Raw genomic sequence first — 13,833 nt, 5'->3', positions numbered from 1 at the left:
GGCAGTTTAAAGGAGATAGATAAATTGGTTGATTTAGAGAAAATCCCTGCTCCGACTCCTGATTCCATCTTGGAACCGTCAGTGAGGACAGACGTGCAAGCTTCGGTGCAGATTTTCCCCTCGATCCAATCCTGTATATTTGGAATGATTTGCCCTGGCACGACCCTCAAACTCTAGTTTCGGGAGAAATTCGGTGTTAACTGCCCGAAAATGCTACCATGTCCCTTGAGAGATTGCCTCCAGAGGCCAACCTCCTTTAACCTGATGGCACTTTGAGCTTCGATGGAAATAATGTAAAAGTCGATGAGAAGTAAGTGCAAAACGACATTCAGGGCAGCACTGGGGCAAGTTTTACATGCTACGGTGATCCCAATGAATGCAGTACTTTGCACGCTCCCAAGTTTAGTGATATTATAGCCCTTCCGAAGAGCTTCCCACCAAACCAAGCATCCATACGTTAAAATTGGCAAAACCACGGCGTTGTACATCCACAGCATGACCTGTGGATAGACCGAACATAGATTTGCAGGAGTAGAAGGTTATGCTGGCCTTCTTTACCCGATTTTCAATGTGTAGCTTCCAATGGAGTTTGGAGTCAAGTATCACTCCAAAATACCTAACTTCCGATGAAAGCGGGAGAACGTGGTTGTTTAATTTGGGAAGTCGAAAGGGTGGAGATTTATATTTTCTGGTAAATGGCATCAGCTCCGTTTTGTCGGAGTTGACTCGGAGGCCGCAAGTGGCAGCCCAGCGACTGAGTACAGCCAATGACCTTTCCAAATTCTCAGCTATGACTGAGGGAAATGGTCCCGATACCATTAGGACCAAGTCATCGGCGTATGCTACTACCTTAACCCACCCTTATTAAGTATTATCAGAACTTCGTCAATAGCAACTAGCCAAAGTAGAGCTAGTTGTTCCAATATCTTACTACATATTAAACTCGCTGATAAAAGCAATTAGTGAATTAAAGGACTTAGTCTAAGGTTTATTTCGACTCCAAGCTCAACTTCACCACCCACATAATTTATATTGTTTCTAGTTCTTCGTTTTCTGATCCCTATACTCTCAAACTGTTGTACCAGAACTAGTTTGGTACAGGTTAGAATACGCGGAAGACCGTTTCATGCAGTATGTATTAATATATTAGAGTCGATGAAATTCGTTGATTCTCTAACGTCCTATCGTTCTCTTTGCTTACTAATAAATCTCGTCTATGCGTGTTCTGTTGTCTATGTGTTTTGTCTTTGATATTTGTGTTTAGTTTAATTTCAAGAAATCAACAACAAGTAGATACCTAAAATTTTAGAAGTATAAAACAAGTAACGAAGGCTAAACGCGGTCTAGGTCGAACTTTAGTGCACGCGAACTGTCAGCAAAATTGTGCTGGCTGATAATTTATGAATCAAACTAACCTATACACAATGAGAGAGCTTGTAACATCAGACAGGCAGACATTTGTGTCGGATCTAATTAGGGTGGAGAGCAATACGTGCACCAAATTTGGGTGAGTTTTATTAAGTTGTTGCGGTGGACTCCGTAGCCGAATGGGTTGGTGCGTGACTACCATTTAGAGTTCAGAGAGAACGTCGGTTCGAATCTCCAAATAAAGAAAAAGTTTTTTCTAATAGCGGTCGTCCCTCGGCAGGCAGTGGCTAAACCTCCGAGTGAATTTCTACCATGAAAAAGCTTCTCATAAAAAATATCTGCCGTTCGGAGTCGGTTTGAAATGGTAGGTCCCTCCATTTGTGGAACAACATGAAGACGCACACTATAAATAGGAGGAGGAGCTCGGCCAAACACCCAAAAAGGGTGTACGCGCCAATTATATATACATATATATATCGGTATGTATTTACCCGAAATAGAGCGTGATCCCATCCACTTTTAATTTTATTTTTATCGTATTTTTTTCTTCGGTTCATTACTTATACCGAATTTTAGTAATTTTGTTTAATTTATAACAGAGATATCTTTTTTTTTTTTCTTTTTTAAAAATTACCATTATGTGGGTGTGGGTGTGTGTGGTTATTAACCGATTTCACCCATTTCAAATACCTAACTACCTTGGACAGAGAGTAGAGATGGCTTGTGTCGTTAATACCAAAATTCTGAGTAAAGAGGAAATTACTCAGCTTCACAGCTAAAGGGTGTTTTTTTTAGAGGTTAGGTTTTCAAGATGAAATACAACGTATATAATTTAATGTTATGGCGAAGAATTTAGCTTTATTATAAAGATAATTGTTTGCCATTATGTTTTAAAAATGATTTCGGGCAAGTGGCCGCCGCGGCTGGCTCGAATAAATTCCAGCCGAGAGACCCAATTTTCGACCACTTTTTGCAGCAATTGGGGCCGTATGTCAGCAATAACGCGCCGAATATTCTCTTTCAAGACGTCAATCGTCTCGGACTTATCTGCGTAGACAAGCGACTTCACATAACCCCACAAGAAATAGTCCAGCGGTGTTATATCGCACGATCTTGGAGGCCACGCCACAGGTCCACGGCGCGAGATAATGCGCTCACCAAAAGTTTCCTTCAATAAATCGATTCTTGCGTTGGCTGTATGGCATGTAGCGCCGTCTTGTTGGAACCAAAGGTCGTCCACATCAACATCGTCCAATTCAGGCACGAAAAAGTCATTAATCATGGCTATATAGCGCTCTCCATTGACTGTAACATTATGGCCGGCTTCATTATTAAAGAAATATGGGCCAATGATTCCCTCTGCCCACAGAGCACACCAAACAGTGACTTTTTGAGGATGTAACGGCGTCTCAGCAATGGCTTGTGGATTATGTTCACTCCAAATGCGACAATTTTGCTTATTGACATACCCATTCAACCAAAAGTGAGCTTCATCGCTGAACAAAATTTTCTTGTGATGCGTCGCGCGAACCGAACCATTATTTTCGTAATAAATTTGCACGATTTGCAAACGTTGTTCAGGTGTAAGTCTATTCATTATGAAATGGCAAACCAAACTGAGCATAAATCAAGTGACAGCTGTCAAAAAGACCATCTACGAAAAAAGTAGTGCCAACTTGAAAACCTAACCCCTAAAAAAAAGCACCCCTTAGATCGACGTCTTCCGATACAGCAACGCTATCGAAGCTGTCGAATATCGTAAGACATCTATCTGCACTAAAAGCCCTGCCTAAGGTAACAGAGGCATGCTCTCATCACTTTATTACACAGGATAATAATGGAATTAGATACAAAATAATTTTTAATAGTAAATGTGAAAGGTACCGTACTCGTATTAAGCAACCGTGTTTGCAGCTAACTTTTGCAATGGTTTGTGAGCAAACCGAATAGCCAGAATTGGCTATTGGATCTGACTTAAAGGAGGATCCGCTGAAGTCATAAAAAGAACACCGTTTTCCTTAACAACTTCATTGACAACGTGCAGGCAGGCTAATCCCTCACCATTTTAATCCTTCCTATATTCTTCAGATCATCAACAAAGCACTTACAAACTACAATCAAACGATTATAATAAATCGAGCTATGCCTCGTAATCTCAAACACGAGATTACAACCGGAAACTTTCAACTACTGGGATATCTAAGGAAAAAACAAATTGGTTTGCTTGCATCGAAACCTGGGACTTATCGCTGTAGTACTGAGGGCTTGATATATCTTGACGGGGATCACTGCAATGATCAACATTTCAGAACTGAATATATTTCTGCAGTTAGGAGTAATCGTAACCGAGATCGCGAAGACTCACCTTTTCCATAGGATCTGCGGGACACAGATTTTTAAAAGAGAAGGACTACACTGCTCCCACGATTAGCCACTATACGTATCAAAGCGTCATTGTGATTTTCTCCATAAGGTGAAATCGAAGCATTTCACTTTTGGTAGAAATAATAAAACTTGGTACACGTGCTGCTCTCCACCTCATAAAGTTTCGTTAAAAATATTACTGAGATCAAAAAAACGCCGCTAACTTTTTATATATTTATATATTAAGACTAAATTTCCGTACATCTACCTGATAAACAAAAAATCTACGCTCAGTTGTATAACAAACATATCTTCTTTTTTTATTGGCACAGTAATCGCCTAAGCGATTTTGGCCGAGTTCAACAATGTGCGCCAGTCATTTCTTTCACGTGCTAACCGACGCCAATTAGAAATGACTGAAGCCAAGTCCTTTTCCACTTGGTCCTCCCAATGCAGAAGAGGCCTTCCTTTTCCTCTAGTTCCCACCTCAGGCATCGTATCGGATACTTTCATAGTCGAACCTATCCAGCGGGACCAAGGAATCTTAACTCGCGCACCGTCTTCATGCCTACGCACAGCTCATCGTTCCATCACCTTCGATATTCACCGTTACCTATGGACGTTTACATAAATACTTCTTAGAATCTTTCTCTCGAACTCCCCCATGGCGGTTGAATCAAGTGTTGTTATCGTCCATTATATTGCGCTATATAATAGGATGGTTATGATGAGGGACCTATATACTATTATGCGATTTTAGTTCACCGGCCTTTACTGCTCAATCGCCTACTTAGTCCAAAGTACCACTTGTTGGCAAGATAGACTCTCCGTTGGCTCTCAAGGTTGGTGTTGTTATCGTTGTAGATGCTGATTTCTAAGTAGGCGAAGCCCTCCACTTTTTCAAATTTATACCTGTCAAGAGTGGCGGGGTCGCCGAGACACGTGACAACAGGAGATATTTCGTTTTGCTCTACTTCACTTCCAAGTCCTCCCTTTACGCTTCTCTATCCAGATTGAAAAGTCCTCGGTTTACGCCAGTAACTACCCCCTCTTATAAAAATTATGGCACTTCGATTCAGTTCTGCAAGTCGCATTATTTTCATCAGATTGAAGAACTCGCACAATAGAGGGTCGCCTCATTTGAAACTCCGTTTAGTATCAAACGGCTTTTCTTTCCTTTTCGAGGTATCGAATTGATTCTAAAATAACTTTTTAATAAACTGTCTTAAAGAGAAATAAGAATGCGTCCAGTTTGTGATATGAGAATCCTGATATTTGGAAAAATTTCATTTATAGTTCGTTTTATCTTATGTTCAAAGTAATTATTGGAGATATGAAAGGAGATATATGTGAGGAAAGCTATAGTTAGCTCTACAAAAATGTATGAGGTAGAAATATCTGCCAAACATCCCCAAAATCTTAACTTATGGTTAAAAACTAGATTATCGCACCTCCGCGAACTTAAATATCCAATGGTTTATACATTTATTAAGAAAACTTAAGAAATATGTGTGTATTTTCATTTCAAACACAATAGTTTTCCCTTTTTTGACCTTTCTTCAACTTTGCCATTATTTTTACACACTATTAAAGGTATCTTAGTCCTGAATTGATGCAAAAAGGTAAGAAATGGAAAATCGGTGGTGATGTTTGACAAATTTCATATTTTCATTCTTCTTTTACTCGACCACACCTACAAAAAAAATAATATCACTTTCCCGGTATTTTTGAGTGTCGAACCGTATAATTGCTGCATAAATTGTTCACATACGAAATTCATTAAATATCTTTCTGCACTTCACATGATCATATCTTCTTCTTCATCTTTATTTATGTTTATTATCTTTTTTGATCCCGATACCCAGGACTCTTTCCATCTCTTTGGTGGCCTCTCTCGTGGGTATGTGTTGTTTGGTTTCCCGGTAATTTTTGCCAAGCGGTCGTCGATCATTCTAAGGACATGTTGCTTCCAGTCTCTTCTTGTTTTACGGCTCCATTTTACTATATCGAGTATTTCGCATATTTCTCTTATGCTTTCGTTCCTCATAAGATCTCGTAGAGTGTGGCCGGTTATAGCTCAAAGAGTTCGCATTTCGATAGTTGAGATAGAACGTTCTGTAGCTGTTATGTCTGCGCGTGTATCAATGGCATACGTCATTAGTGCTCGAACGCAAGTTTTATAAGCCCTCTCTTTGCTTTTTGTGCTCATTACATTGACTTCGAACTTATTCTATCAAGAGTTTTGAAAATGTGATCTTTGCTCCCAAGTAATTAAACTCCATAACTTGTTCAATACTTTAGCCATATGTAGCAAGTTTACACCGTAATGAATAACACGCTATAGTAAGCGATTTCGTCTTTGTTATGAAAATAATCATATTTTATACCAGGTTGTTCAATAAGTTTTGCGGTTCGATAAGAAAACCACAATTTAGGGTTTGAAATACACTGTATTATTTAGTATAGTCTCCCTGAGCATCAATACACTTGTTCCATCGACATTCCAAAATATGAATTCCATCCCTGAGTGAGAATCTGGAAGGGCTGCAAAATACGCTTCCACAGCTGTTGTGATGACCTCGACATTTGACGCTTGCCTCGCATACATTTTTTTAGGTCTGGAAACAGATGAAGCCGCTAGGGGCAAAATCTGGTGAATACGGTAGATAGAGCATTAACAATTCGAACTTTAATTCATTTATTGTCCTAATGAAAAATATTCTTTTCTTTTACAAACTGCGAATTTTTTCAGTTGGTTTAAAAGATTACAATAATATTTAGAATTTATTGTTTTACCAGTTTGCAAGGAATCGACAAATAAAATTCTTTTCGCATCATAAAAAACTGATGCTAACATCTTCTTGGCCGATTTCTGGACACGAACTCGTTTCGGAGCCGAAGAACCAGGTTCACACCACTCCTTAGCCTCCACCACCCCACGTCTCATCCATAGTCCTTTCAAAAACGCTCTAATTGTTGTTGAGAAAGTCACATTCGAAATGTGTTTTTGTTCCATTGCTAGCAAATGCGGCACCCATTGTGCACACAGCTTTCTGAAACCTAATACTTCAGTCAAAATATTGCTTACACTGCCTAATGATATGCCTAGGGCTTCTATTAAATCTCTTTGCGTCAACTGACGATTTTCCAATACGATTTCCTGTATGCTCTTGATTTTAATACGATTTCTGGTGGTGTTGCTGCTTTGGACATCCTTCGCGAGGATCGTCTTCAAGGCTTGTACGACCACGTTTAAATTCAGCAATCTATATTTCTATTATACTAATTGATGGCGAAGAGTCCTTATATATGTACTTTCAACAGTCGTTAATAAATTTCCGTTGCTTTTAAACCTTCCAAAAATAAAAATCCAGTCACCGCACGATACTTGAATTTTTCATTGTAGAAAATATTGAGAGTGGTCGATACTAAATGGCTTGTAATCAAAGAATGAATTAACAGATTGAAATAAAATTTCACATACGTGTGAAGAGTGCACCAACATAACAAAAGGAAAAAAACGAACCGCAAAACTTATTGGGCAAACTGGTATACTGGATGCCTTTTCGAATTCAAAAAGTAGCCTCTGCAAATTATCTTCTGAATCTGATAAAGGGTTTTTCAATAAGGGCGGGTAGATGTTGAAATGGAATAAAATGGCGTTTGCTGTGTGGCACGTAGCCCCGTCCTGCTGGAACCACATGTCATCTAGGTCCATATGGTTCAATATGGGCCATAAGAAATTGGAAGGGCCACCCCGTCTACCGAAAAATGGGCGCAATGCGCGCAACGTTTGCGTTAATGAACACTCATTTTGATAATAAAGTTTTATCATTTGAACGTGCTGTTCAATCGTGTTACCTGCCATGATAATTTGACATAAACAACTGAATAATAAACAAAAGATTTGACAGATGTCAACAAAACCAAATGGCTGCCACAGGGCGCCAAAATCGACCCGCGCCAATTGAAAAACCCTTTATAAGTACGGCGTCGTCTACATAAAAAATATCTTTATTTCCATGTTTGATTATTTATATCCTCTGGAAACATTTTTAACGTCCCTTATTATTCCATCCATTACGAGGTTAAATAGTATGGGGCTCAAACTGTCGCCCTGACGATTACCAGTTGCAATGTGTAGATTCGTACTTAATTGTCCGTTGGATTTAATGTACGTTGTATTGTTTGCATTCAGATCGGCGATGTTGCTGTGCACTTTTTTCTGTCTCAGACTTCTATTACGCGCTGGAGCAAGACTCGATCAAATGCTTTTGTTAGATCTACAAAGCAAAAGAACGCAGGATAGTTGTATTCCCCGGCTTTCTTAGCTATCTGTCTTAATATAAATATTGCGTCAGTTGTTGATCAAATTCTTTCTTTGTTTTCTTTTGTTTCCAATTTCTTCAGCCACAATCGTGGTGAATAGTTTTTGTACCGTATTCAGAAGTGTTATTCAACAATAATTGTCCGATTGTCTTGGGATTGTTATGCTTTCTTTCCACTCCTGTGGAACTTTGGTTGCGCGCATTATATTTAAAAATAATTTATATAGCTTAGGTGTAATTTCCTCATGACCATATTTTAGCATTTTTTAGTAACATCGCATCAACGTCACCGATGTCAATCACAAGAGTATTTTTGTAGTTAATAAAAATTTACAGCACCAAAATTTTCGATCTACTCTCCAAGTTTTAGCCCATATTGCATTTTTCTTAAATTTTTGATGTAAGTGTAAGCAATATGTTTCTCACACAAGTAATTGTGTAAGCTTTGTCAAGTTCTTGGTTTAGAAAATATCGTCACATCCAAATTTCCAAATTTTCCCACAATTTTCAGTTAAAATGGTACACTGGTGTATAAATGGCAAATGGCATAGGTATTTCGTTTGTTTTTACTAATGTCAAAACACTTTTCAACCTTCCTAAAAGATTAAAAGTAAGTAAGTATATTGGCGTTATCCACTAAGTATATATGTGCATAAGTACATACATACATCGGAGATACTTAATTTATAAAACATTAATGCATATATAAATCAGTTTAAAAAATAAATCTAGTATTTTTATTAATGAGATAATCGATATTTTACTAAAAAATTTTACGAGCACCTTAAAACCGTCATATGTCCAACTTCCTAATTTTAAGATGCATGTTTGAACGTCATATGGGAAATATTCAACATCGATTGAACAAGACGATTTATAGACGACAGGCGGTTGCCATATAACCAATCCATTACTATGGACTTTTGCTTTTGTCATAAGCGTGACTTCATAGTGACCATCAGCACTGAAAATATATATATATACATATATATATATATATGTTGAGTAGTTGAGTATTCCTAAATAGCTAGTTCAAATACGTTGTATTTTTGTAGCTTAATATAACTACAGTATGTATATAATTTGTTAATTTTGAATATAATCTATAGATATGTATGATATTAAGACATATGGTAAAAAAATGTGTATGTAGATTTAATATTTTCTTTCGCATGGTGCTTCATAAATATTCGAAATAAACTAAATTGCGAATGTCGCGACATTATTTTGCTTAGTACGAAAATATCTGTATGGAAAACTTTCAAAACAGTGAACACAACTCAGTATTTCACAAGTACGAACCCTAGTTACAGTGGCAACAGTACAGCGAGATGATGATGTGACATTTATGGGATTGATATGAACTGCCATTTATTGTATTTGCCCTCTCTTAAATTATTTTAGCACTAACACATGACTACAAAAGTTAAGAACGGAATTGCCAAACATCGAAATGTAAACATTTGAATGCATTGCTATACAACATTTCTTCGTTGGTAATTTGATACGGTCGATTGCTGAAAAAAAAATCTCTTTTTGGACAGTCGCTTACAAACTGGTAACGTACGTCTATGTGCGTCGATCTGCCTCAGCTTTGATTATTCTTGAACAAAGTCGATTTAAGTCTTTAAGTAAGGAAAGAAGAAAATCCGTAATGGATTTTAAACGTAATAGTTGGATTTCATTATATTTCAAATGGCGAAAGAATTGAAAATATTCGACCGTAGCATTTGCAGCATATTGAAAAGTGATCTCAAAGTTAAGCCTTACAATACCCAAAAGGCGCCAGATCTCACACCAAAGTAGCAAGAAGTCAAACTTGAGAGAGCGAAGTAGTTGCTTCCCTTGATCGAAAGCAGTCACTTTCCGAATATTGTGTTTTCTGACGAGAAAATTTTTCAAATTGAGCAATTCGTAAACTCCCAAATCGATACGGTTTATTTGACCACCGTTCATACGAAAATTTGAGTCATCGGTTGGCCACCAGGAGGCAGCACACGCTGCAGGTAATTGTTTGGGCTGCTGTAACCGTAGATGGGCGCTCTCCACTCGTTTTCATCGAACCTGGCATCAAGGTAAATGCGAAATATTATCGGGAAAGTATTCTGAAGGTTGCTTTGAAGTCATGGGCAGACAAACACTTCGGTGGTAGACCATGGACGTTTCAACAGGGCTCGGCACCGTCACACAAAGCTCGAGTGAACCAAGAATAGTTAAAAAACATCGTTCCGAACTTCGTAACGTCCACACATTGGTTTTCGAATTCACCAGACGCGAATCCGATGGATAATTCTCTTTAGGCTATTTTGGAGTGCAAGGTCCGAACTAAAAGATTCACCAGTCTCGAGAGGCTGAAAAAAGCCATTGTCCGCGAGTGGTACAAAATACCTGCAAGTCACATTCGGGCAGCTTGCGATTCGTTTCTGGACCATCTCAAGGCCATAGTCAAAGTAAAAGGTAGTCACACATTTTTTACTTTGAATTGAATAAAAATAATTTTCCAAACTAAATTTATGGCCTTTTTAATTGGTTACAACTCGAGTGCCGGATCCTGTAGATTTGTTTCGAAGTTGCAAAGAAGTTGTGTGTCGTGCAAATATCTACTTCCATATGGTCTCTAGCTGGTTCCAGTCCTCTTAACCGAGGAGTTTGCTTTCATTGTTGCTTCGTCCGAGCAACAAAAATAAATTTCCTGTATCGTGCAAATACTTCTATATGGGCTTTAGCTCGTTCCATTCCTCTTAGTTTGGATCAGATACATTTTGCGCCAGAATAACCTTACCTGACTATATCTGGCCGAGTGCATTAGAGCACAATGTTTCAGCCGTAAATAATGCTCTTCGAGCAGCAAACCTATTCTTCTTTTCTTCGAGCAAGTCGGCTGCTTTACTAGAGGAGACAATTTTTTATTAAGTTACAATGTAAGTCAGAACAAGACCTCCCATATGCACTAAAATTACACCAGCACCTTGCGACCTTTCAAGATTAGAAGGTAGTATCACATCATATAGTTTCTACCTTTTCCACAAGTTACCACTTTTTGAGTATCTGTAATACCTGACAATTAATCGGTGCCTTTAAGGTACATATATGGCTGCAGGCAATGATCTACGTGTTCTTTACTAGTCAGCGATGGTACAATTTTTTAGTAATTTGAGCTAATTAAGTTCGCATCAATGAGCGATAACGGTGGATTGAAGATGTGTTTGTAATTTGTAAACGTTTTTCAAAATATATATATATTTTGAGCTATGTTTCTTAGAGCATATTTTTTAACATATTTTGCAATAAACGAATAATTCGTTGTTCAGAAGAAGTTTGAAATTTGGATGAGAACTTGTGTAATTTTTTTTAATTTGCACAAAGTTTGAAGCTTGGATTTATATGAATTCTGTAGAAGAATGAACTATATTTTCATTAAAAAAAATATTAAAATTAAATAAATGAAATAAATAATACAATTTTTGTGAATAACCTTGAGTTTACACAAGAAAATGATCTCAAGATAATTGAAAGCTGTCAAAAAGAAAAACGGTTCGCGTAACTTATACTTTAACGGATTGGCCAAATACTCATTTGCCAAATTCGAAAAAATCATAGACAGAGAGAGAATTGTGAATACATTAGTAACAAAACTGTTCCGTGTAAACGCCAAGTAAGTCCCTTTTCTATATTTATTAAACGCACTGTAAAATGTTTTGTGCCCAATGGACGACACTTCGACCTATAGGAGCTTTTGCATGCTATACATGTTTTAGAAGTAGTTAATACTAGTCCTATTGACTGGCACTGCTACCTTAAATATTTTACATCAGGTTTTATTTGACCTAGATGTTCCCTGCCTCAGGTTGGGCATCGATAGGAAGCCAAATACTTTCAGTAAATTTTCCGCCTTGCGGACAAATTTCAGAATATCTGCAACAAGAGCATTCTTAATTTCATTCGGATCTATATCTTTGCCAATACAATACAGTTGCACAAGATATGCTCTGTGGTTTCATCCCCCTCCAGACAAGGTCTACACTCTGTCTCATTCCTAATGTGCATTTTTGAGAGATGTAATTTAAGTATCCGCCGTAGCCGAATCGGTTGGTGCGTGACTACCACTCGCAATTCACAGAGAGAACGTCGGTTCGAATCTCTGTGAAACACAAAAATTAAGAAAAACATTTTTCTAATAGCTGTCGCCCCTCGGCAGGCAATGACAAACCTCCGAGTGTATTTCTGCCATTAAAAAGCTCCTCATAAAAATATTTGCCGTTCGGAGTCGACTTAAAACTGTAGGCCCCTCCATTTGTGGAGCAACATCAAGACGCACACCACCAATAGGAGGAGGAGCTCGGCCAAACACCCAAAAATGGTGTACGCGGCAATTATATATAAAATTTATATATATTGTAAGTAATATATTTAATTTAAGTAATCGTGACGTGTCAGAAAAACAACTATTTTCTTTATGTTTACTTTGCGCATGTTATGCAATTCCCTATTGCAGTTAAGGGGGAAGTCTACTGTAACAAGGGAAAAAACAGGCTTATTTTCCGGATTTTATTTCTAACAAAATATTGCTCGTACATAAAATCTATTTAAACTCTTATCTTTATTATATATTTAAGATTTTGAAAAAAAAATTTTAAGTCAAAATATTCAAAATGGCCGCTGTGGCACTTCTGGAAGCGCAGGTCCGCTTTTCTTAGGTGCCTAAACGGTGTACATGAAATCTTACGTTTCGGTGATCTAAAACCAAAAAAACAAAATATTGTTATCATATACATAGTATTGACTCTCGTCTGACGTAGGATTATGTCGATAAAAAATTTTGGCGTTGAAAAAAAAATTCTTGAAATTTTTTTCTTTTTTTTTGCCTAAAATTGATGTTACTATTGTTTATAACAATTTAACAAATAACGATATCAAAAAAATCCTATGTCAGACGAGAGACACTATTACAGAGAATATATAATTAAATTTTTAAGCTGATTCATTTATCAGAACTCGAGATATCGTGTACACCGTATACAAAAACTTAGTTTCGAGAAAAATGCGTTTAAAGTTTCAGGTGCCGCAGGTACGCGCTTTGGAGCGCTTCGGGAAATGTCGAAATTTCAACGAAGAAAAATTTAGCCAGCTGTAACACATATTGTACCTTATTTAAGAGGGTTCAAAGTATTTTTTAAGCTAATAAAAAAAATCGATTTTTTGAAAAATTCACAGTAGACTTCCCCCTTAAAAGGTCTTATAAGCCTTTTGGCTTGACGGAGTTCTTGCGTGACTTCGCAACTTACTGCTTACCCTGCATTTAGATTCTGCTTAGTTGATACCATAGTATGGTTCAGAAAATCTGCTGCCGACCCCGCCCTTTATTTTGTTTTATTGTTGCACTAAGTTGGTTTAGGTTGTTAAGGCATTCGTACACTAGTTTCGATTTCACAGCATGTGAAGCTAGTGCTTTTAATGCAGCTTGACTGTCCCGAGTATATACATAGCTATATGTGCAACCTTATTGCCCCGCTTATAATTTTTTCTCGCACAAATTGAAATTGTTTGAATTTCAGCCTTAAAGACGCTAGGCGAGGGACCGGCAACCTTTTGAATCGGAAGAGTCTAAAATTACAGTTTACGAAATTTTAAAATTTTTAAAGAGCCACAAAATTTGTTCTTGCTAACAATAAATCGTGGTCGCATAAATAAAGTTTTTTTGATAAAATAAAACTAGTTTATTTATTCATAAGAAAAAATATCTACTTATTCGTATATAAGTAGTGTTTTTCAC

At 37.4% G+C, this 13,833-nt stretch overlaps 1 protein-coding gene across 3 annotated transcripts in view; it reads right to left on the bottom strand.

The window, feature by feature from the left end:
* The window catches only part of LOC129236432 (acetylcholine receptor subunit alpha-like), a 49,778-nt gene that overhangs the window by 10,057 nt on the left and 25,888 nt on the right, over positions 1-13,833 (bottom strand). Inside the window, exon 5 of one of the 3 annotated variants that reach the window (XM_054870823.1) lies at positions 8,844-9,024. The exons of the other annotated variants lie outside the window; for them this stretch is intronic. Coding sequence (XP_054726798.1) covers positions 8,844-9,024 — 181 coding nt within the window. The remainder of the gene's footprint in view (positions 1-8,843; positions 9,025-13,833) is intronic. 3 annotated transcript variants of the gene reach the window in all.

This window comes from Anastrepha obliqua, chromosome 1 (assembly GCF_027943255.1).
Source record: "Anastrepha obliqua isolate idAnaObli1 chromosome 1, idAnaObli1_1.0, whole genome shotgun sequence".
NCBI classification, from domain to species: Eukaryota; Metazoa; Arthropoda; class Insecta; order Diptera; family Tephritidae; genus Anastrepha; species Anastrepha obliqua.
This window is presented reverse-complemented; position numbering and strand designations above follow the sequence as displayed.